Source organism: Misgurnus anguillicaudatus, chromosome 9 (genome assembly GCF_027580225.2).
Source record: "Misgurnus anguillicaudatus chromosome 9, ASM2758022v2, whole genome shotgun sequence".
Taxonomy (NCBI): Eukaryota; Metazoa; Chordata; class Actinopteri; order Cypriniformes; family Cobitidae; genus Misgurnus; species Misgurnus anguillicaudatus.
Window position 1 is genome coordinate 31,450,578 of NC_073345.2, and position 26,708 is coordinate 31,477,285.

A 26,708-nucleotide genomic window follows, 5' to 3' on the forward strand; every position below is an offset into this window, starting at 1 on the left:
ACATCATCAGAGTTCTAAAACACGACATCATGAGACTTCTAAAACATGACATCATCAGAGTTCTAAAACACGACATCATGAGACTTCTAAAACATGACATCATCAGAGTTCTAAAACACGACATCATGAGACTTCTAAAACATGACATCATCAGAGTTCAAAAACACGACATAATGAGACTTCTAAAACATGACATCATCAGAGTTCAAAAACACGACATAATGAGACTTCTAAAACATGACATCATCAGAGTTCAAAAACACGACATAATGAGACTTCTAAAACACAACATCATCAGAGTTCTAAAACACGACATCATGAGACTTCTTAAACATGACATCATCAGAGTTCTAAAACACGACATCATGAGACTTCTTAAACATGACATCATCAGAGTTCTAAAACACGACATCATGAGACTTCTTAAACATGACATCATCAGAGTTCTAAAACACGACATCATCAGAGTTCAAAAACACGACATCATCAGAGGGTTCTCGGTCTGTATCCCATACTGTATATGGATTATTCACAGAGGCACTTGTGTGATGGGATTGTTTGAGTTTGCTTGGCACTGCGTTCGAATGACAGAGCGTTCAGAATGTTCCAGATGGCATCGCGTTTGGAAGCATACAGCACACGTTCAGCACGTTTCTGAGTTTTTCCTCTTTTTCCTGTTCTCTTGTTCTCTCATCCTTCCTGTCTCTGTTTCCCCCCTTTCTTCATATTTCATATGTGCTCATGACAGTGAATCAGCAGATCGGGTAACACTTTCAATAAAGCCTGTACTGTATATAATTCAATATAAATTCATCACAAGATAGAGATACACATTAGCTGATGTATGTACTTGATGCGTTCTTGTTAGCTCTTTGACAAAATGTTAAATACTTCCTCGCTTGTAATTCACTTTGGATAAAAGCGCCTTGCTAAATAATTGTAAAATGTAAAAAATTGAGACAAATAATATCATGGCTTACTTTTAGTATGTTAATCTATTTAGATATCTCTTTTCTTTCCAAGTATTACAGTGTACTTTTCTGACATGTTTTTAAATATTTCTCTGCAATTATATTCTAAACAAAACAAATTCATAATTTCTTACAATACATAAAACCTGTAGCTGTGAATAGGTAAAAAATTATTATTAATTGTGTAATGCAAGGTAAAGGCAATATAATTAAATCTAAAACATGATATAGGTTTAAATGTGAATAGTTCATTATTATATTTAGTTGTATAGTTACAGCTGTGGTTATTTATGAGTGCATATAGGCATTGATTTATTATAAGGTCATTATGAATGCATTATAGTGCATCTAGATATTTGGAATATGCAATATATATTATATACACAGGCTTTATAGAAATGTTATCATGTTAACACATGCTATATGGACAAAATGCAGTGTCATACGTTAACACAACTTTTGCCTTTATTTTACTTTATTTACACTGTAGCCTTCCAGACAGTGTATTATGTAAATGAAGGTTGCAGATTTCTGAGTTCTGGAGTCATGTCAACACTTTACTGATACAGTCCAATCTCTACGATACAAATAAAATGGGATGCGCTTGTGCCCTCTAGTGGTAAATCCTAAGAACATGTTATCCATCATAAACGTAAATCTTCTCACTGTTTGCTCATCCTCATGTTGTTTCATCTTTCTATAGGAGAACACACAAATACATATCATATGATCAAAGATAAACCATTCAAGTTCTTTAGATGTGGTCAGAAAGACTTGTGCATTGCATTCTTCTTGTAAGATGTGTAAGAAAAGATTGAAATGTCATTACTCACTAAAGATATTTCCTTTTTAAATTTGCATCTGTGCACACTTACATTACGCGAAAAATTCGGCAAACACTAAAGATAATAAAGTCATTTGGGTCTGAAATGTCAATAAATGATGATAGAATATTTGCATAAACCAATCTAGATTTTGAGACATATATTTAATAGCACAAATTAGAAAACATGCAAACATGTTTATTACAAGATTTTTTTTTTATTAATAAATTATAATAATGTTGCCTAAAGTCTTTGTGACCACAATTACAAAAACCATGAACACTTTACATTAAAAAACATTAATTATAAGCTAAATATTTAAATAGAATATAATATTTACGTGAATACATATATATACATATATTATACTGTCCCCCATTGTGTAATTGTAAATGTTATGCTATGGTGTCGTTTGTGTAGGTACACTGAGATGAATGTTAAATTTTAAAATGTCATATTTTAGGGTAAATCAGGATTACAATTGCAGGTTATGGATGCTATTAGTTAGCTGTGATTCACTGCCAGTTTATAACATCCTACCAGGGTATGTTGGGTTAAAATGATTTTTCCCATTCAACATTCCTGTCAATATTAATGCTGTGTATGACAAAAGTGTGACTGTGGCTGTATGGATTGACTGAACCTTTTGTGAATGTGATATATAACTATTCATACATTTATCACTGCCTGCTGGCATGGAGTTCACCAGCAGCATCTGGAAATGAAACTATAGAGATGAGCCATAAAACATACTTACCAACCTGTTTGAAAGCGTTGGTCATAACATTCCCTTCTTTTCCTGTTCTCCACCCATCTGATCCTCTCTGTTCCTGTGTTTCTGTGTTAAAAAGCTACTGTATGTCCCATCATGGCTCTTTTAAAACATTGCTTATTTTTTGTCAGACACAGGGTTTATATGTAATTTAAAAAAACTGAGTATGAATTTATATGGACTATTTTGGAGATATTAATATAAATATGTAGGACATTTAGAGACCTTTTTCAGATACATGCCTTAATCTCTATTGTGGAAACACCACAGGCTAGTGTCTTTATTCAGCAAACAAAGAGCATTGTGAAGAGATTCCCTTCTAATTCAGATTTATAATATGGATATATGATCTGCCATTGTTACCATGTGATTGTTACATTCTGTTTTATTATGTTATAACACTTGTCAAATTGAATATTGGTTTCTGGATTGTTCAGGTATTGGTTTGTTTAATACGTCTAGTATACTTTGGCTGTTGTTAAAGTAACAGTATGTAGGATTGTGGCCAAAACTGGTATTGCAATCACAAAACTTGTGGCTAAAACTGGTACTGCAATCACACAACTGGTGGCCTATACACAAAATGACAACATAAACATCAGTTGAGGGCTGCAACTCCACTTTTTAAATGACAATATCCTGGCCAGACCACTGTTGTCAGTGATATAAATATGTGGGATGAAAATGATTTCTTAATGTCTAGTGACAAATCAGGGCCATTTTATGATTAATTGATATACATTTCTTACATACTGTTCCTTTAAATGTTCAGCTGTGATGTGATTTAAAGGGAAAGTTCACCGAAAAATCATTATTTACTTACCAAACCTATATAAATGTATTGGTTCTAATGAACACAATGAAGATATTTAAAAAAATTTAAATAACAGATCTGGGGCACTATTCACTTTCATAGTACAATTTTTGTGATTATGAAAGTCAACGGTCCCAAGGACTGGTGTGAAAAAAAAACAGTGTTTGGTTACAAATAGTCTTCAAAATATATTTGTGTTCAGCAATACAAAGAAATGTGTGACCCTACACCACAAAACCAGTACATTTTTTTTAATTGAGGACAATATTTTGGCTGAGATACAACTATTTGAAAATCTTGAATCTGAGGGTGTAAAAATCGAAAATTGTCTTTAAAGTTTTCCAAATTAAGTCCTTAGCAGCAAATATTAAAGGCAGGGTGCACAATTTTTAAAAATGCTTTGAAAAAGGGAGTCGGGCGAGCCAAAACACACTTGTAGCCAATCAGCAGTAAGGGGCGTGTCTACAAACCAACATCATTGCTTGGGTTGCGTATGTGTGGGGCGGGTCTATGAAAAGAAGGTCCAGATTCTATTGGTTTAGGGCCGTGTTTGTTTAGGTGATTTTAAAATGTCGACATTGGCTTTCAGAGATCGTGCACCCCGCCTTTAATGATAAATAATTTTTTATACATATTTATGGTAGGAAATTGAGCATGATCTTTACTCAATATCTTAATGATTTTTGGCATTAAAATCTGTCATTTTGACCCATACAATGTACTTATGACCGGTTTTGTGGTTCAGGGTCACATTTGTACAAAGTTGGAACAACTTTAGGGTGAGTGAATAATGATTTTTTGTACACTATCCCTTTAAGAAATAATTCAACCAAAAATTTTCTCAAACCTTTATTTTGTAGTGGGAAACAAAATTTATTTCCATACCACAGTTTATAGTTGCCAAATCTATCACGTATCAGAAAAGAGCATTAAAGCAGTCCATGTTTCATAACTCGTATGCCTTATATTCCCGGTCTTCTGAATCCATGTGCTAGCTTCGTGTATGAAACAAACTGAGATTCGACTGAAACGGACTCATCCCCACTGTTCAGATGCAGATTATGTGGAGACCCAGATAGCAATAGACCTCACACCGTAGGTACAATGAACCTGCCGACTTCTGAACTGATCCGCCCCGGAGTCTATTGCTATCTGGGGAAGGTCTACTTTGTTTTATATACCTTTCTTCAGGAGGTAATCCTCATGTAAAAGTGGCAGAAACGCTCAGGCTAATGTGAAAGTTTTATTTGTCGTACTTTAAACAATAACAATGCAGCCAAAACCGTCCCCTCAGGTGCAAAATGTTTTCCTGTGTTGTCACAACACAACATGCTTTGTTTCGCAACTACCTAAAGTATTTGTGTTTTTTTTCTGTGATTATTCATGATTCCTGATCAAAGCTGTCAGTCCCTGTTTGTTGTAATTCTGCTGCCAGACATCCTTCACATTCATTATTGAAGGGCTCACTTACTGTCATACCACCGTGACATCATAATTGGGGGCGGGTCTGAAGTAGACAGACGGGTGTGATAAGCGCGTGTATCGGTGTATTGATCGATGGCTGCAGAGTCTGTGCCAATTACTGTATTTTTAAAGAGTGGGGAATGCAAAATCTGCGTTATCCCTTGAGCAAATGTATATAAACTATTTTTTATTGAACACAATATTGTTGAGTAAAATTGTTCGTATGCCATTCAACAAGTTTTTGTTTCTTTCAAATGATTTTATTTTATCGTTAGTTGTACAAAAAGATTTATGTCACATATGTTTAAACACGGTTTCTTTCTGTCTTTACATCTGTTGTTTGTGAGAGACACAAATAAACATTTGCAATAAAGTCTTTCTGATCTGAATTCAGTTTAAATTGCATGCAGTTCTGAAAATAAAAAATAAACACGCAACAAACATTTAAAAGAAATGTGCAACACGATGATAACAACACATCGAAAATATTCTCATACCAAACATCGTCAGTTTTTCTTTCTTTATATATACAAATCAACATCCACATAAAATGATTCAACAGCTATTTATAAAACAATCTCATTAAAATGACGTACAATTGTGTTAAAGCACAATGTGGCTATTGTAAATTTAAAACACAGACATGATCAGACTTTACAAAAGGGTTAGTCCTAGCAAGTTGTTCGACAGTTAATACTATACAGATCTGAGACCTGTGGTCATTCATTGATTTTTCAGTGCATACAGTACATACTGAACACAGGCCTGGAGATCAGTTTTGTGTTAAGTTTCAGAAAAAAGGAGATATGAAGAAGATCACAGTCCCTGGTTTTCCTCTAGTTTGTGAAAGAGCGCAAGGCTGCGCAGCTGCGACTGCAGTTCTCCGTCCCTCCACACGATGAGCAGATGATCAGTAGAGCAGGTAACCAGACCCTTCTCCTTAAAACTCACAAACATCTGAAACACAAGACCCATTCGGTAAAAATAGCATTAGGACACATTTAACTCGTTCCCAGAGTTATCTCGTCAATTAAGAGAAAACATTTGCATGAAAAACGTGTGAGTTTTTATGGTTATCTGTAATACCGCAATTATCCACTAGATGTGCACTTACCCAGTTTATGAAAAACTAAAGTAAAAATGACTTATTAATTTTACACTCCGTGTATGTTTTGAACATCATTCTGAATTTGATCTCTAACAAAATTCCTTCACAAAAATACAATTATTTCAGCTTTTTGTTAAAAATGTTGTATTTTTTAAGAAAATACCCATATATAGTTTATAAGAATTTTTTTTTAGATGGGATGAAACTTTTTTCCAGTTTTGTTTATTTGTATATTGTTTGTTTGAAAGCAGAGGGTTTGTTCTTTCATTTGATTTATTTGTATGTTTATATATTTTTAGAAGAAAATTTTCCTGGTAAGAATTTTGTGAAACTTCTCAAAAAAAAAAAGGCTGGCAGGGAATGAGTTAATAACCTTTTGTATTGAATAGAGTTTATTTCGAATTAATACAAAAAAGAATGACAAACAAGAAATTGAAATCAAGTATACAAATCATATAAAATGTAAAATAATGATAATTAACATTTATTACCCCCCAAATTACACAGTCAATGTCATTTCGAATAGGCAAAGGATATGGAATATTTAAAAAAAACTTGCCTTGTCTCAGTAAATTTACTAAGAAAAGGTCTAGCATCTATTATATTGTATATTGTACAGTATCTAGAGATATAAGATATAGCTTAATTGGTGAAATACCGTAAGTATCGCATTATGAATATTGCAGTATCTAGCCATACACTGCAAAAAATGATTTAAGAAAAAAAAATGTGTATTTTGGTCTTGTTTTCAGTGAAATATCGAAAACTTCTTAAATTAAGATGCTTTTTCTTTATGAGCAAAACGACCCAAGAAAATAAGTCTAGTTTTTAGACCAAAAATATAAAATGTAAGTGATTTTGTGCATAAAACAAGCAAAAAAATCTTGGACATTTTTCTTAAACACTAAACTCAAGAAAAATTTGCTTACCCCATTGGCAGATTCCTTTGCCTGTTTTATGCACAAAATCACTTAAATTTTATATATTTTTGGTCTAAAAACTAGACTTATTTTCTTAGGTCATTTTGCTCATTAAGAAAAAGCATCTTAATTTAAGATTTTTAGATATTTTTACTAAAACAAGACAAAATACTAAGAATTTTTTTTTTTAAAATCATTTTTTGCGGTGTAACAAGTTGAATCAACTAAAAAAAAATGTAATTGGTAACACCTACAAATTTTTAGTTTATTTCAATTGTGAACTTAATTTTTTAGGTGTTACCAATTGAAGTAATTTTTAGGTTAATTCAACTTACTGCAAAAAAATGATTTTCTAATTTCTAATCTCTAGTATTTTTGTCTTGTTTTCAGTAAAAATATCAAAAAATTCTTAAATTAAGATTATTTTTCGTGATGAGCAAAAATGATCTAAAAAAAATAAGTCTAGATTTTAGACAAAAATATACAATTTAAGTGAATTTGTGCCTTAAAACAAGCAAAAATATCTGCCAATGGGGTGAGAAATTTTTGCTTAAATTATATGTTTAAGAAAAAACTTAACTTATTTCAAGTTAATTTTTTTCTCACCCCATTGGCAGATATTTTTGCTTGTTTTATGCACAAATTACTTAAATTTTATGTTTTTGTCTTAAAACTAAACTTATTTTCTTAGGTCATTTTGCTCATTAATAAAATACATCTTGATTTAAGAATTTATAGATATTTCTACTGAAAACAAGACAAAAATACTAAGTAAGAAAGTCATTTTTTGCAGTGTACAATGTGGCCCGGTATGTTTGGTTGGAGGACAGAAACTTCATTTGGCATCACAAGAACCATCAAGCACATCAAAATATAGCAATAGTGATTTGAGGGTCAACTGCTGTGTACGCTTTTGAGACGCTCTTGCAGTTTTTTTATGCCATCCGCATGTCGTTCTGTATGAAGCCCTGGTTTTTGGAATGACTTATCACCAAACAAAAATTATGCTGTAGTCGAATAACATTACAAACAATATAACATTGTTTTTTGTCGACATTTAGTAAATAACACTGATTTACGCAAATCTTTAATGGAAATAGAGCTTTTGATGCTTGCTTTTCCTAGCTTGATTACATAATTTTCAGTTTTTAAACTTAAATATATTTTAAACAGTCAACGTATTATGGTATCGTATTGCATATGGCATTATTTAGCAAGTATGTCCATACTGCATTTTTCTTCAGTATTGTGCAGCCCTAGTATGAGTATGATTTAAGAGGCCAAAAACTGTCTGGGACCATGGTACATAAATGTATTTGTCACTCACTTTTATCCACAGCAACTTACAGTGAGATGTACTTACAGAGATGTACAATTTATCAGTATGTTTCCTGGAATTTAAACCCATGACCCCAGCAATGCTTACCACGCTTTACCAGTCGAGATACAGGAACTTCACAACATTCCTCAACTTTATACACAGTGCTAATAATGGAAGTCTAGGTCATAAAATGATCTCTTTTTCCTGTTCTCCACCCATCTCATCCTCATCGTTTAATGTTATAAAAGCTGTGGCTCTGCACCAATTAAATTTTTTTTAGATATTTTTTCATTTAATGAATACAATACAGCTCATACTGCAGTTCAGAAAAAATCTGATATATATTTAGTTCAATTAACTATAAGGAATAATTTTCATATGAATAATTAAATATGAATATGCAGTGGGTTTACAGGCCACTGTCCAAATCATCTCAGTAAGCCAACTCTGTGTAATATGTTGAGTGTAAATAAATAAATATAATCGTGTGATGCTAATGTGATGCTTGAATGATGTAGAAGCCGATTGGAGCGCATGTCAGGTGATCAATATAAAAGTTGACTTGTATGTAGATCACATCCTTCATTCTGACAGAAACTTTAATTAAAGCGCGGTTGAACACGAGCCCCTGCTCCACCCAGAATCAATGGCTCTTAATAAGACACGACTTCGACGTGCATAATCGAAAGCTTTATTTAAAACTAGCCGGCGAAATAAAGGCGGGCAAAAACATTCAATTAAAAAAGTTGAAGTCAAATAAATTAAAATTTGCTCCGACAATATTATGCATTACAGTCATCTGGTTGATCGATGGGTTAGGTGGGATTAGGTTTAGCCCTAAACTTCGATTGCTATCCAAACTGGTCATGCAACCAACCTACCTGCACAGCTCCAGAATGGCCAATCAGATCACCCGTCAGTTCCAGCGACCGCAGACTGGGGACTTCAGGAACTTTCTTGGCAGGAGGACAAACCTGCTTACTGGACCGGCCAAAAGTGCCAAACATCCCGAAAAGCCCTGAGAGAGTAAAAAAAAAAACAAAAAAAATTAACAAAACATGATGATGAATAACACAACTACACTTTTATATGCACTGTGCAAAAGTCTTGGGCCACCATGCCATCATTAGATTATATATATATATATATATATATATATATATATATATATATATATATATATATATATATATATATATATATATATATCAAATTTAATTGATTTTGTGCATAAAACAAGCAAAATAAATCTTGAACATTTTTCTGAAACACTAAATTCAAGAAAAATTCAAGAAAAATTTACTTACACCATTGGCAGATTTTTTTTGCTCGTTTTATGAACAAAATCACTTAAATTTGATATTTTTGGTCAAAAAACTAGACTTATTTTCTTGGGTCGTTTTGCTCATCAAGAAAAACCATCTTAATTAAAGAATTTTTAAATATTTTTACGGAAAACAAGAAAAAAGTACTAAGAATTTTTTTTCTTAAAAATATTTTTTGCATATATATATATATATATATATATATATATATATATATATATATATATATATATATGCAAAAAATATTTTTAAGAAAAAAAATTATATATATATAAAATACTAATTATATAAATAATAATTACCCCTATATATAATTTATTTATTTATTTCTCAGTCTCTTTATTAAAATACAACTAGAAAATACAGGACATTTGTATGCTGTACTAAAAATTAAAATAAATGCTAATAATAGCTTTGATGACTTTGAATTATTTTTAAAGCTGGGAGTAATAACATCATTTAAAGGCAACTAAAAACATTTTTTTTTTTCAATTATTATAATGAAACACACACACACACACACATATCCTCTACACAGGATGACAGATAAATGATGATCCAGGACCATCTGGATCTCTTACAGGAAGAGGAAAAGAAAAGGAAGGATATGGGTTGTGCTAGAAAAGGAAAACGGGTGAGAAGGTTCTTGAGGAAAAAGATCCAACGCGGATAGAAAGAACAGACAGAAGGTGATTTTGTGTCGAAGGGGGTGTGGCTCTCTCACCTGAGGAGGCGGGCTCAGCAGGTAAGGGGAGGTCCTGTAACTCCCACATTCTGACACTACCGTCCTCAGAGCACGTCATCAGCTGCCTACACAACAAAACACATGCTGTTTTATCCCTAATGCATCATGCCAGGATGTAAGGAAATCGTTGTTGGAAAAGGTATTTAATGACTGATACCCATCCTCCTGCAGCAGGGTGTGTAAGACATCAGAGTCATGTGCGATCTTTCTGTACGCAACAACATTCTTCATCTGCACATTATAAACAAACAGACCACTGCCTACAGCTGCAACCAGTAACTGAAAGACAGAGAGAGAGAGATTTTGACAAAAAGATTGAGAAAAACTAAATGCACTTCATACACTGCAAAAAAAAATGATTTTTCAAGAAAAAAAATTCTTAGTATTTTTGTCTTGACTTCAGTAGAAATATCTAAAAATTCTTAAATTAAGATGTTTTTCTTGATGAGCAAAACGACCCAAGAAAAGAAGTCTAGTTTTTGGACCAAAAAATGTCAAATATTAAAGGGATAGTTCAGCCAAAAACGATATTAAACCCATGATTTACTCACCCCCAAGCTGTCCGAGTTGCATATGTCCATCGTTTTTAAAACAAACACATTTTCGGATATTTTAGAAAATATTTTAGATCTTTCAGTTGATTAAATGTAATATTACGGGGTCCAGCAATAGTCCACGACCTTCAAGTCCAAAAAAAGTGCGTCCATCCTTCACAAATTAAATCCAAACGGCTCCAGGATGATAAACAAAGGTCTTCTGAGGGTAATCCGTGCGGTGTTGTTGTAGAAATATCCATATTTAAAATGTTATTAACGTAATTAACTACCTTCCGGTAGCGCCGCCATCTTAGTCTCATCCGCATTCAGGATGAGAGCTTACGCAGCGTACAGAGGTTTCTCTTCTGCTGCTCTGTCCCCCTGCCCTCCGAATTTGTCATACGTCACTAAGAAAAGTGCGTACACTACGCTAATACTCTCTGCTGAGTCTAAGATGGCGGCGGTACCGGAAGGTAGTTTATAACGTTAATAACATTTTAAATATGGATATTTCTACAATAACACCGCACGGATTACCCTCAGAAGACCTTTGTTTATAATCCTGGAGCCGTTTGGATTTAATTTGTGAAGGATGGACGCACTTTTTTTGGACTTGAAGGTCGTGGACTATTGCTGGACCCCGTAATATTACTTTTAATCAACTGAAAGATCTAAAATATTTTCTAAAATATCCGAAAATGTGTCTGTCTGAAAAACGATGGGCATATGCAACTCGGACAGCTTGGGGGTGAGTAAATCATGGGTTTAATATCGTTTTTGGCCGAACTATCCCTTTAATACACACACATCCATGTATAATTTAAAGAAAAAAATAATTTCTATATTACGCATTTATACTCATTTATAAATCATATATATATATATATATATATATATATATAAATGTATATACACATGTAATTGTTTCTTAAATATATACATGCATGCATGTGTATTTATATAAACATAATTATTATACACAGCCAACACACATAAATGATGTAAACAAAAACTTTAATTCTACAAACGATTAATCGTTATGCAGCCCCAATGAGATGCAAAGTTTGAGGAGTCATTCACGTCTGTAGCACAAACAGTATATAGGATGAGTTAATAAATAGAGTTACAATTATATAAAACCCTTGACTACATTTACATTCATGCATTTGGCAGACGCTATTATCCAAAGAGGCTTACAGTGCATTCGAGCTATTCAAACTCACAATGTTTTATACAACCTGCTGCTAACCAAATGCTGTACCAACCGAGCTAACCCATAACAACCCTTAACTTTCCATTATTTAACACTGATAAAATGAATAATAATTAAAACCTTTTCACTTCTATCCTCATTACTATTCCTACATATAAACATAGCTTTGTGTAGCGTGCTTATTGTCTCTTATAGCACAAATGTTAAATGCTCTCTCATTTGTGAGTCACTTTGAATAAAAGCGTCTGCTAAATGTAAATGTAAACCCATCATTTGCTGCGTGAGCGCCACTAATTATGCCACATTAATGCATCTGTGCTGTTTGTAATGGATTTTCCCAAGCTTTTAAGACAGACTGTTTACAGTCATTTTCTAAGGCATCCTTTACCTCTCCATCTGTGCTCATGTGCTGAATGGATCTCTCGATCTGTTTCTGGTGAGTCAATCTGACCTCCGATTGGCTGTCTCCCGCCGGCTCCTCCCACAGAATGTGCTCATAGGCCTGGATTGTCCAATCCACGGAGTCCCAGACGATGAGTTCGCCGATATGAGAGCCGCTCGCGAACAACCCGTCTGAGATCCAAGAAATACACAACACCCATCACAATGCATTCATTATTCAAACATTCATTTTAAATGATTAATATCTCACCATTGATGTTGATGAGCGATCGAATTGTGTCCTGATGATCAGATAGGTGGCGCATGGGCATAATAGCAACATCTGACCCCGACACATTCATCTTAACTATCACTGAAACATCAACAGCAAATGATCAACTTACGTTTAATGTTGTACCTAAAAGGTGGTTTGGCTTTTACAAGGAGTTGTCAGAATAATACTTCAAATTACCAATCTCTTTATCCATGGCAGCTGCAATGAAGTTCTTCGGTAACTCCACCATGGCTGAGATGCCTACAGATTTAAGCACAAAATTGAATTTGCACCATCTTGCAAATTTTTGACCCAGATCATTATGTAGAGAACATATATAAGCTTGATATCTTTAATATTGACTGAATAAGGTCATGTGTCAAAGATTAAAATAAAAGTGAAATCAAAGTTTGATGGTCCAAATCTCATCATTACATTATGAGACAATAAACCGGATTTCACATTTAGGGTCACATATTTGTTTAGCTCCATGTGTTTAACCCAATCTTACCCCCGAGCCACTTTTCTTTAGTTAAAAAACATGGTTCCTTTCATCTCAGTGGAATAAGATTTTGTGACTTTTTTAGACTATCTGTCAATATTCCAAACATACATTTCAAAATGCATCAAAAACTACAAAAAAATTCTACTATTTGAAATAATATTTATTTTTAAAGTCCTTTCTAATGTGTATATATACATAAATTCACAAAATGTATCACTAAAGTTGTTATGTGAGCAGTCGGCCACATCCAGTGAAATGAATTGGTCTCTGCTGGTCGAAATGATTTATTTCCTAAAATGTAATTCTTTTATGTTTTTTTCTAAACACCAGATGGCTGAATTCAACATATAACATCTATGGAGGACCACAAGAGTCATGCAAAATTTAATAAGGAACTTCTATATTTAATAACTACCTGGACAATAAAAATAGTAATAAATAGATTTGTTTAAAAATTCATTAATTAATCTATAAATAAATAGACAAAGTTACAAAAAAAATCATTATGTAACATTTTATTAGACAATAAAATGTGAGATTATAAAAATAACGTAGAAATGAAATATTAATCCATTAATAAATAGTTCAAATTAATATAACAATTTACAAAAATAACATAAAACACTCAATAAGTTCATCATTTTAAATTGCATTCATAAATTCTTAATTAAATAATGGAATTTCAAAATGTATTTCAAAAAGCGATTTAAAAAGAGATATAAATAACTGGATTTATAAATTGAACTTCAAATACAGGTTTAAATTAGACATTTAAAAGGGCATTTCCGTTTAACATTTCTGTTTTCATTTTCCCGATGGTTCTCATTATTCTTTTCGCTATTCAATTTGCTTTCGTTTTTGCCTCTCTATTTAGCTTTTCCATGACTCTTTGGGTCCTTGCAAATTGTCAAATGAGAAATGCAAATTAGCTATGGCCAGGTGGATGTTACAAGCATGCTGATTGGCTCTGATTGTACATCATGCGCAGATTTATAGATCTCGGATGAGGACCCAAAGAGTCACAGAAAAGCTAAATAGAGAGGCTTAAACGAAAAGCAAATCGAATAGCGAAAAGAATAAGGAGAACCATCGGGAAAATGAAAACAGAAATGTTAAAAGGAAATGCCCTTTTAAATGCCTAATTTAAAACTGTATTCGTAGTTCAATTTATAAATTCAGTTATTTATGTCTCTTTTTAAATCGCATTTTGAAATTCCATTATTTAATTGAGAAATTTATAAATGCAATTTAAAATGATGAACCTATTGAGTGTTTTATGTTGTTTTTGTAAATTGTTATATTAATTTGAACTATTTATTAATGGATTAATATTTAATTTCTACATTATTTTATAATCTCACTTTTTATTGCCTAATAAAATGTTACATAATGATTTTTTTGTAACTTTGTCTATTTATTTATAGATGAATTAATACATTTTTAAACAAACGTATTGATTGCTATTTTTATTGTCTAGGTGGTTATTAAATATTAAAGTTCTTTATTACATTTTGCATGACTCTTGTGGTCCTCCATAAACATCTAGATCAATATCTAAAAACTATTTAAATCAAATTTAGATCATAATTTATGTGCATTTTTCATAAACAATTGATATTTTACAGGCAAGCTAATGGTGTAGTTGAGGAATTTAGTGTTAAAAAGGTATAAAAGTACTTTATATCTCACAAAACACAGCATTAATGTATAGAAGGGAAGTAAACAAAAAAAAAAGATATATTATTTGTATCATTAAAAAGTATATATTTTTTGTAATCACTCTTTTAATTTCTGGGTTCATCTTTACCCCCACTGAACTATAATGTATACAGGAAAATAGGAGCTTATGAGGGTTAAATTCAATACCTGTGTCGCTATGATGGACAGTTTTACACTGCAGCTCAAAGTCACTGTTCCACACACAAAGTTCATTTCCACCCGAGAGCCACACGTCCAAGCGATCCAACACCAGCAAACACTGCAAAAAAAACACACACACACACACACACACACACACACACACACAATGCAATATCTAAATGTAATGAGAAGAAATATTTAAACACAAAATCCTTATTCTGTACCTTCACAGACGACTGGAGATCAGAGACATTCTGTACTCGGTTTCCCGTGTCTGGATCCCATAACTGCAGTAGATTTAAGAACAACACGCACACACATATTGTATATCATCAGCAGACTTGGTGTTTGTAAGGAGGATACACTGAGCGTGCGGTCTGATGATGCAGTAATGAGAGCAGTATGTGTGCTCCCGCCTCTCATGTAAGGGTATGATGTCATAGCGGTGATCTGCTGTGTGTGGCCACGCAATTCATACAAACACTCTCCGGTCTGAAACAACAACACACAAACAAATACTACATGATTTTCTGCATTGACATTATTCACAGTCTAATGCAGACATAAGGAACAGCGTATTTAAAACGTATAAAAATGTGTTTATTTGCATCTTGGTTTAATTTTCAAAAGTCTTAAAAGTCATTTCAGAGAATTGTTTCCAAGCACATGTTACAAAGTATTCCTGAAACATGTTACAAAGATGAATTGTGGGGTTCAGGATTATTTGGGGGGAGCTAAAACAGGGGCTTGATGATACATGGGAGCCACCGAGCATGGCCCTGCCCCTAACACATCGCAGGCATCCATTCGTTCAGAGAGATTGGCAGCGCAAAGAGCAGACACGCCCCTAGCTTTTGAGAGCAGATAATCTTAACTTATTTTGTTTACTTGTCGCTTTTTTAAGCATTTAAATTTGTCTGGGTGGTAAATAAGACATTTTTCTGTGTGTTTTTGGTAACTTTATTTATTTATTTGGTTGGATTTTTTAATTATTCAAATTTTGGCTGGGTGGTTAATATCAAATTTTTCTGAGGGTGTCACAAACTGAGAACACATTTAATATCGAACTTTAAACAAAATAAAACAACCTGTATTAACTCTTTCCTCACCATTAACGAGTTAAGTCGTCAAGGAGAAAACGCTTCCCTGGCAATGACGAGTTTTTACAGCAATCCTTATTTCTGCTATTATCCACCAGGTGGTGCTCTTACCCAACTTATAAAACCCGGAAGCAACCGCTAAGACCAAACAGTAAAAACCCTGTGTATGTTTTGATCATCGCTCTGAATCTGATCTCTATTAAATGCAATTATTTCAGCTTTTTGCTTAAAATTTAGTATTTTTGAGGAAACCTATCCATATTTTAGAGGTGATAAAAAGAGAACAAATAAAGATAGCAGGGTTTCCTGCAGCATATATCAGTTAAGGCGGCACGCCTTAGCTTGGAAACCCTACCACCTTAACTAGGTTGTCCACAAAAAAGAAAGAAATTTGCTGCACAAAAGGCCATCAAGTGCATGTCCATTCAACGATCATGCACACGCACCACAAGGCCGAAATGAGATAAGACGTGGTCCGTCATGTCTGGAGGATAGCCAGTTGATAAAACGCGTGTCCGTGAGAACTGTAAGTGGACTTATGTTTTGGGTTTATTCAAGCCTGTTATTGTATTAGTCTATATTTTTTGCAAATTTAAAGTAAGTTAGCTAGTGATTTTGTTGTTTAAGCAACCTGCTAGCTAGGTTTCACATACCTGTTGATTAGATATAATTGTTGAGCGCTCTTGCTCACTTTATTTATGTGCATTATTTACATGCTACAGTAGTTACACTCCTTTAATATAATGCAATTAATAGTGGAAAATAATCAGTTTTTACCATTTTTGCGCTATCTATCATCGTTCGCCAGACGTTCTACAACATCTGCTTTAGTTTGTGTTTATTAACCCTTTAGTTTCAGTTCATCACGCAGCTATTCCCATTAGAGTTATCTGTTAAAAAAATTTAATTCAATAATAATCTAGTATGTGTTCATTTTCTGTCATAGTTTTTAAAAAATTAAGTTTTATTTAGTAGTGTTTTAAAAATAAATATTTTATTTATTTATTTTATTCAAATATTTAACATTTCATCATGACGCATACGCCCCTTTGGTTGCCACGCCCTCGGCCCCACCCACGCGCCCAACCCTACCACCTTAACTAACAAATTTTCTGCGGGAAACCCTGGATAGGATGAAACTTTTTTTTTAAGTAGAGGGTCTGTTCTTTCATTTGATATATTGTATTTTTATTTATTTAAACTTTTTCTGGAAGGCATTAAACCTTTGAGGAAAAATCATAAAAAAATGCTGGCGCTGGCTGACAATTTTTGTTTGGGGGGGGGGGAAAAAAATTAACTAATGAATATTTCAGTATTATTTAGTATTACTGGACCAATTTAAAACTAGGTTATATCAATTAGTCACACAATTAAATATTTGAGATAAATTTTTTATTATTCTCTCCTATGATCTCTTTATAATTATTGTATATATTTCATCAACTTTATTTTCTGATATAAATTATTTTTTTATTTCTGTAAAGCAACTTTGCATTGTAAAAACGCAGTACAAATAAAAGCGAATTGAACTTTTCATTATTCTCTTGATTCTGGGGTAAAACATGATGACCCAGACATTTCTCAACAGTTTTCATAAGATTCACACATGTGCATAAATCTGTACACAAAGAGCTCACAGGATCAAACTGCAACCGACTGACTATTGACATATTATTATTAATGAATGTAACATGTCGTTAACATATTTATGAAGTTGTGCTGTGCTTACCTCAACATTCCAAACCAGCACTAAACCATCATCACCAGCAGAAGCAAACCTGGCAAACACAAGACAGACAAACAGATTTTGAGTCAGACATGACAACTGACATTAATTCTTTAAATGTATAAAGATTAAATTCTTCCTGTACTGAAATCCAGGTACTTTATATGCTGTTTTAAATATGCTTTAAGACAAATCCTGTGGAAATTCACCAGTAAACACCAGTGCATTGAATATTAAATATTGCATTTTTGTTTACCAAAACGCGGTTTAAAACCACACGTTTTTATTTTCTAAAGTCACAAGCATGTTGTAAGCAATCACGTCAATGTGATGACCGAGTGGATCGGGTTGTCTGAGCTGACATGAATAAGTGAAGGTGGGGAGTAATTTGCATATACATTAAATATTCAATACATTATTTATTTTCATAGGAGAAACATTTAAATGTGTAATTTTCATGTTAAAATATGAGTCTTATGGTGCGTTTACACCAGATGCAAATGAAGCGATACTTGAACGTAGTTGGACATTTTAATGTAACTCGCTTCATTCATGCGTGAAATTCGCATAATTTGCGCTTGAAATTCAGACGCGAATAGGCTCAATTTCCCGGCTTTAGCCAGCTTGTAGTCTCAATATGTATATATAGCTCAAATTGACTAAAGAGCATTTTTATTACAACTTAACAGATTGTCCGACCTCCTCACTCACATTCTTCCAAGATAATTTTTTTCCGGTTTCTATAAAAGTACAAAGATGTGTCGTACAGCTCCGTGTGTCCACATACAGCGACAATGATTTTGTCCTCCATTGTTGTTTCATATTTCTGCCACATAGATATACTAGTACACTAGATGTCGCCTTGGCTAGGGCAGTTCATTGGACCGAATGTGTCAAATAGAGCCGCCATCTTGAAACAGGGGAACCCCGCATCAGCGTCATTGTAGGCAATGGTGTAACGGAAATAAAATCACTTTAAATTGTCATGAATGCGATTTTCTTGGTTTTCTTTTGGTTCATTTAAACAGTCAGACATGTATTTAGCATTGAGTCCAGAAAAATAATTAAAGTTTTGATATTATAAAAATCTACTTTTTCTAACTATAATGCATAGTGCTAGTAGGCCTATCATCCATACGCAGCACAAAACTCCTGCATCGTCCATGAATTCGAAGTACAGGCGGAGATAGTAGCGTTACCTAGCTACTTCCAATGACAAGACCCCTGTTCCAAGATGGCGGCGGTTTTGACGCATGCTTACAACCCCAAGGCGAAATCTAGTGTATATATCTATGTTTCTGCCACAGCTCGCTACATTGTAATCACGTCACTACTAGAGCCAGCTCCTGGATTGGTTTACGTGCCGCGAATATCCGTAAAAGTTCCTTTTTTTTGCGCAATTTGCCCGAAATTCTCAATTCGTGCCGCATCATTTGCGCGAATCGTGCCACAGGATGTCTATCACATCTTTGCACTGACTTAACATGTAAATCACTCGCGCTCAATGCTTCATTCGCCTCTGGTGTGAACGCACAATTAAAGGGGACATTTCACAAGACTTTTTTATGATGTTAAATTAATCTTTGGTGTCCCCAGAGTACGTATGTAAAGTTCTAGCTCAAAACATCATATAGATAATTTATTATAGAATGTTAAAATTATCACTTTGTACGTTTTGGGGTGTGTCCTTTTAAATGCAAATGAGCTGATATCTGCACTAAATGGCAATGCCGTAGTTGGATAGTGCAAGTAAAGGGGCAGTATTAACCCCCTTATGACATCACAAGTGGAGCCAAATTTCAATGACCTGTCTTTTCACATGTTTGCAGAGAATGGTTTACCAAAACTAAGTTACTGGGTTGATCTTTTTCACATTTTCTAGGTTGATAGAAGCACCGGGGACCCATTTATAGCACTTAAACATGAAAAAAGTCAGATTTTCATGATATGTCCCCTTTAAGGGACAAAATTATGTTTTTGGGAACTGACAGATGTTTACTTATGCCTTTACATTTAAAGAGCAAAACACAGGGCACAGATGATAAACATTGCGCAAAAATCTTGCAATATTGCAGTTTCCAGATTGGATTTTAGGAACGGGTTCATTCTGAGATGACCTTTAACCTGTGCAGCTCAGAAACAAATCATCAGCAGGAAGAACCGAAGAATGAAACCACGATAAAGGGATGAGATACAGGAAGTGGGAAGGATCTCCAAGAAGAGAAACAGGACTCTGGACTCTAAAAGCAATCAGCACACGTTCTGCACACTGACTTCATCTAACGCTCCTGTAGTGCACTGAGATCATCACGAGCGGTCAGCCGTAACACACACACATCTTAAACGTACAGTAGAAACCTCTCATTACAGTCACACTTACATTGTGTTTACTTGTGATTGACTTAATCATCCTACATAATGTAAAGATCATTCTGTGAAAAATAACCTTGACATGTTTAATATTGACTGATCAATGATTGAAAGCAAACTTTAGCCTTGATCTCACAGACAGGGTCACAAATAACCAAACGGGAACCAAATGTTAGCATTTGTGGGAAAGTTTTGTGTTGGCTGGGATAGTAGTTTGTTAGTAGAAAGGCCTTATTGTGGAGAGGTCTTGTGTCCAGAGGTAATGGACACTAGTGAAGTATACACACAAACGCACACACAGCAAACTCTGTGAAGCTGTGATGATTAAGCTCTTGTCACGCTCTGTAAGTTTGCTTTTGGAGTGGATCTGCCTCCGTCTGAGCTGTCAATCACCGGTCAGAGGCAGAAGAGGAGAAATAGAGGATTGCTTACCTTAAGTCATCAATCTGCACCAGAAATCGAACAATGTCAAAGTGTCCTTTCAGCACCTGCATCTCCGTAAAACAGTTTTTGGGCTGTTCCTCCCCAATGAACAGCGCCGCGCTCTTCTGCACACACAGCGAATATAATAGACAAACGAATCATTGCTTCAATCTAGCTGTGGATCTGCTGAAATGACTGCTGTGTGCTCCACTGCTTCAGCCCAAGTACATGAACTGCACCCTTCGGTCTTTAACGCTCGCTGGACACTGAATCTGGATACTTTCCTGACATTATTGGTAAATAACGGCAATGTAATGGACAGGGGCCGTTCTACGAAACATGTGGCTTCTGTCCGCCTTTGTTGTGCAGAATTTTAACTCCCTTGATTGATTATGATACCTGATTACTTCATCTTAACCAAACATCTAATCTTAACCATACTGGGCTCTCAAATTGTACTATGTGTACTGATGATGTTGAAATAGCCTGTACTTCATTTTATACAGCACACTTATAGTATAAATAGCTTTAGGTGGCATAATGATGCATAAATAACCCAAGATGAATAAGGTTGAGCCAAATATTCGTATTCAATAATGTTCTTACTTTTTAGGGCTGCGAGATATATCGGAAAACCGCAAAAATGTGCATATCTTAATATCGATTTGTAATATCTGAATTATTTTAATACTTGGTTGATACAAATAACAGAGAGACTGCAGAGACAGTGAGAGACTGACGGTTTCTTTTACCAGAAACAATGTGAAACGTATGTTGTTATATTATTTTCAGTTTTTAAACTCTGTGTAAAGTAATTTCAGATTGTAAATGTTAGCAATGCATTAAAGGAATAGTCTACTCATTTTCAATATTAAAATATGTTATATTACCTTAACTAAGAACTGTTGATACATCCCTCTATCATCTGTGTGCGTGCACGTAAGCGCTGGAGCGCGCTGCGACGCTTCGATAGCATTTAGCTTAGCCCCATTCATTCAATTGTACCATTTAGAGATAAAGTTAGAAGTGACCAAACACATCAACGTTTTTTCTATTTAAGACGAGTAGTTATACAAGCAAGTTTGGTGGTACAAAATAAAACGTAGCGCTTTTCTAAGCGGATTTGAAAGAGGAACTACGTTTTGTGGCTTAATGGCACTTTTGTGAGTACTTCGACTCGGCGCAGTAACACCCTCCCTCTCCCATTATGAGAGTGAGAAGGGGAGCGGACTTTTCAGGCGAGTCGAAGTACTCCCAAAAGTGCTATTACGCCATAAAATATAGTTCCTCTTTTGAATCCGCTTGGAAAGGCGCTGCGTTTTGTTTTGTACCACCAAGCTTGCTCGTGTGGCTACTCGTCTTGGATGGGAGGGATGTTGATGTGTTTGGTCACTTCTAACTTTATCTCTGAATGGTGCAGTTGAATGAATGGGGCTAAGCTAAATGCTATTGAAGCGTTGCAGCGTGCTCCAGCGCTTACGTGCACGCACACAGATGATAGAGTATCAACAATTCTTAGTTAAGGTAATAACATATTTTAATATTGAAAATGAGTAGACTATTCCTTTAATAAAACACATTACAAAGACTGTGAACTATGTAGCAGGCAACTTAATTGTGTAGTTACACCATTAAACAGTGTTTCATCCATAGATATGTATAAAGGCTAGATGGCTCGTCCGCGCTGATGGCCAATTGAGTGGAACGTCCGCAGTTTGGCGGCCATCTTACGACAGGGCGCTCGCTCACTCGTAGCATTGAGTCTTAATGATGCAGGTACTTTTAAATGAGCATAACTTGCTTAATTTTTTACCGATTTTCAAACGGATTGGTTTGTTATAAACGTCAAAGATGTACCTATGACACTGAATACGTATACTAAAAATAAATAAAAAAATCATGAAACATGTTAAAGCATCCAGAATTATAGCCACGTTAATAACGTTTGTAAAAAACCAAACCGTTTGCAAATCCGTCAAGAATTCAGCAAGTTTCGAGCATTTTAGTTGGCGTATGTCACTCACCTTCCGTCCACAGCAGCAGGGAGCAGCACTATGGCAGCACTGACCTAAGATGGCCGCCAAGTGACGACACAGCTGACTCCGCCTTGAGCCATCTAGCCTTTATACATATCTATGGTTTCATCATTTCTGTGTTTAGGATTATTTGGGCGGGGCTAAAACGGTGGCTTGATGACGCACTGGAGGCACCGAGCATGGCTCCGCCCCAACACAGTCGCAAATTAAGCTTATTTGAAATTTGAGAGGTCACCCGCAAGTGGGCGTGGTTTGAGCGCTGACAGCAGACACGCCCCTAATGTTTGAAAGTCTGTTCTTCAAAGATTTTGGTAACTTATTTTATTTATTTGGTGGAATTTTTAATCATTCAAATTTTGGCTGGGTGGTTAATATAAAAAAATTTCTGTGGTGTCACAAACTGAGAACACATTTAACATCATTTTATTAAATTGAATTTACAACTTAAAGCATTATTGTATCGCATATCTTATAATCGCATGATTTGCATCATTTAGCACGTTATCGCCTAGCGCATTTTTCCTTCAATATCGTGCATCCCTATATGCTTTGTTAAAGGAACACTCCACTCCTCCTGAAAATACGCTCATTTTCCAGCTCTCCTAGAGCCAAAAACTTTTATCGCCTCGGAATCAATTCAGTCGATCTCCGGGCCTGACTCTAGCACTTTTAGCATAGCTTAGCAAAATCCATTGAATCTGATTGGACCATTAGCATCGTGCTAAAAAATAACCAAAGAGTTTGGTTATTTTTTCAATTTAAAACTTGACTCTTCTGTAGTTACATCGTGTACTAAGACCGACAGAAAACCAAAAGTTACCGTTCTATTAGGCAGATATGGCTAGGAACCACACTGGCGAATACTCATTCTGGCGCAACAACCAAGGACCCCGCCGATGCAACATGGCTGCAGCACGCACAGCGACACCACGCAGTGCCCGAAAATAGTCCCCTGCTATTGAAAGTTACCAAGGGCAGTGTTTCTCAACCCCGGCCCCCAAGGACCCCCCTCCAGAAAGCCCCAGATGTCTCCTTATTTAAAACACCCGAACCAACTCATCAGCCTCCTTTCAGAATGTCTCCCTATCAAGCTAATAATTTAAATCAGGTGTGTTAATTAAGGGGACATGTAAAACATTCTGGAAGGGGGTCCTTGAGGACCAGGGTTGAGAAACAGTGACCAAGGGGACCATTTTCGGGCAGTGCGTAATATCACTACGCCTGCTGCAGCCATCAGCAAAGTTCTTGATTATTACGCCAGAATGAGAGTATAGTTCCCGGCCATATCTGCCCAGAAAATCTCAACTTTTAATTTTCAGTCGGTCTTATTACACGATGTAACTACAGAAGAGTCAAGTTTTAAATAGGAAAAATATCTTAACTCTTTGGTTATTTTTAGCGCGATGCTAATGGTCTAATCAGATTCAATGGATTGTGCTAAGCTATGCTAAAAGTGGTACCGCCAGACCCAGAGATCAGCTAAATGGATTTCAAAACTTTAAAAATCAAGTGTTCAACTCTAGGGGAGCTGGAAAATGAGAACACTCTCCCAAAAAAAGTGCAATGTCCCTTCAAGGAGTCACATGCATAAAATTGTGTAATTGAACACATTTTCAAAAATACTATTTTTTTTTAATTTTTTGTTCCTCTCTGTATCTAAACTAAGCATTTGAAGTAGGATAAATTTTACCCAGTAAAGCACTGTGAGCCCAGAGAACACAAATACACTGTAAAAAATGATGCTAAATTGTACCAAAAGCTCGTAATCATATGGGAACCATTTTAGCGCTATATAGCACCTCTGTAGAACCATAAGTGGTACTAAAGCATGACTATAGCATCACCTATGGTTCAACATTGCACAATATGGTTCTACACAGTTTCTGGTGATGTTTAGCACAAAAATGGTTCCCCCATGATTGCAAGGCAGTGAACCACTTTTAGTGCTATTTGGCAACATTTTTTTTTTTTTTTTTTTTTTTTTTGAGTGGACTGACAAAAACATCTGTTTTTAATGCACTGTGAGTTGTTTTGGATAAAAGCAGCTGCCAAAAGCATAAAAATGTGAAATGCAAATACTAGAAAAATCTACTGTCAACCCGTTTAAAGGCATGATCATAAATCAACAATAACTAATTTGTTGAGTAATGCTTGTAAATAGATTTATTTAAGTGATTGGATGAACAATGAACAACACTTCTACAGCATCATTAATCTTAGTTCATGCTAATTTCTGCATTTAATGATACATTTCTAAAATCAAAAGTTGTAACTGTTTACATTAGTTAAGCATAATTAACTAACACAAACAATTGCACTGGCATTAACTAACATGATTAACAAATGCTGAAAAACTATATTGCTCATTGTTAGTTCATGTTAAATAATTTTTACGTTATTTTACACAATGAAGGTATGAAATAGTTTATCATACAGTTCTTTTGTAAATAAAAAGGGCATCAGTTTATTAGAATGACACATATGCACCCATGTGGTTTACTGAAATTATGCACTCACCTCTACTGTCCCCTGCGCTTCCCGACCTCCAAGAAACCATCGCAGCATCCTGATCCTTTATAAAAACCTGTTTTTACACGCGACTGGACTTTTAATGCAAACCAAGAGAAAAGTAAATCAGTGTCGTTTCATATTGCGAAACCTGTCAGGCAATGGCACGGTGTCTTCTATTGGTATTGATTATGAGAAATCTTTATAAATATATATGAAGTCGCGTATCAATGTGATTTATACGTAAAGGTATTTAGAAGTAAGACAACGCGCAACATTGTAGCAGGATCTGATTGACATCTGATCGTCACGCGTCTGATACAATGTATCAGTTCTGTAACAGCCGCTTCTGCGTTTGATCTCACACACGTCAATATAAAAAAAGTATTACGTTAATATCGATATTCGGAAATGTTAATATAAAATCATCCGTAATAAAATCATCCTCACTATAAACGCATTTTGGGGCAGATTCTCGGATCTATGACAGCCGCTGTGTACCAAACAAACCTGAGAATTCACGTGACTGACTACGGAAGCTTCAAGAGGACAAACGAATCCCAAGTTGTTTTCGAAGTTAAAAATACCAAAGCTCTGTGATGACTTCTCCAAACTTGATTTAAATCTTTAAAGTACGACTATAATCAGACTCTTTTACAAACGCCAACATAATCTGTAACACTGTAGTAATGCTTCTATATAATTACATACATGAGTACATATATAGTAACTTATAAATAATTTATATAATGACTTATCCTATTTATTTTTATTTTATTTTATTTTCAGTTGTTTATTGGTCCAAGTATTTTAAGTAAAAAACTACCTGCGATTTTTGTGTGTACACTAAAAAAAAAAGATTTTCAAGAAAAAAATTCTTAGTATTTTTATGTGCTTTTTCTTGATAAGCAAAACGACCCAGGAAAATAAGTCTAGATTATAGACTAAAATATCAAATTTAAGTGATTTTGTGCATAAAATAAGCAAAATAAATCTGTCAATGATGTAAGCTAATTTTTCTTGATTTTTTCTTTAGTGTTTAAGAAAAAAAAAATTTTGCTTACCCCATTGGAAGAATTTTTTTGCTTGTTTTATGCACAAAATCACTTCAATTTGATTTTTTACTATACTAAAAAAATTCTTGAAAATATTTTTTTGCATTGTATCGAGTTTTATTTAGTTCTGTTGGTCTTGTAGTGTAATTTGAGGCCGCTAGATGGCAGTAGACACCAACACGACAATTCAATTCAGTGCAGTTTAGGGCCTGCATTCCTGTGCAATAACGAGGTTAAGCATCATTTCAAGAACAAACTCACTTTATTGTTATCATTCACAAATGTCTTTGATCCATTACAAATTTATTATGTGCATGTTTAGGCTACAATACTGAATTTGGCCGTAGTATGACATATATTACATCTAATGTATTATTGTTTTTAGGCCTCTCTGTTGAAATCTCTCTGGCTACAATCTTTCCTCAGATCAAAAACAGAGCGAGAGTGATTGACTCCC

At 34.6% G+C, this 26,708-nt stretch overlaps 1 protein-coding gene across 1 annotated transcript; it reads right to left on the reverse strand.

Annotated features, from left to right (window-relative positions):
• Positions 1-4,248: 4,248 nt before the first annotated feature.
• Positions 4,249-25,734, reverse strand: wdr41 (WD repeat domain 41). The gene is made up of 13 exons (XM_055179948.2): positions 25,206-25,734; positions 20,662-20,777; positions 17,863-17,911; positions 15,397-15,525; positions 15,258-15,320; positions 15,040-15,151; positions 12,867-12,929; positions 12,666-12,767; positions 12,402-12,586; positions 10,422-10,543; positions 10,244-10,329; positions 9,076-9,212; positions 4,249-5,802 (listed from the first exon to the last, which is right to left on the reverse strand). Exons 1-13 carry the CDS (start codon positions 25,251-25,253, stop codon positions 5,662-5,664), a joined length of 1,353 nt encoding a protein of 450 aa, XP_055035923.2. The 5' UTR covers positions 25,254-25,734; the 3' UTR covers positions 4,249-5,661.
• Between the last annotated feature and the right edge of the window lie 974 nt (positions 25,735-26,708).

Excerpts from the sequence above, each read along its gene's own strand:
- wdr41 (XM_055179948.2), bottom strand. The coding sequence starts at position 25,253 with ATGCTGCGATGGTTTCTTGGAGGTCGGGAAGCGCAGGGGACAGTAGAG. Across the intron at positions 15,152-15,257 it reads ATCTCCAGTCGTCTGTGAAG|TGTTTGCTGGTGTTGGATCG; the intron begins GTACAGAATAAG and ends TTTTTTTTGCAG. Across the intron at positions 10,330-10,421 it reads ACCCTGCTGCAGGAGGATGG|GCAGCTGATGACGTGCTCTG; the intron begins GTATCAGTCATT and ends TTTGTTGTGTAG.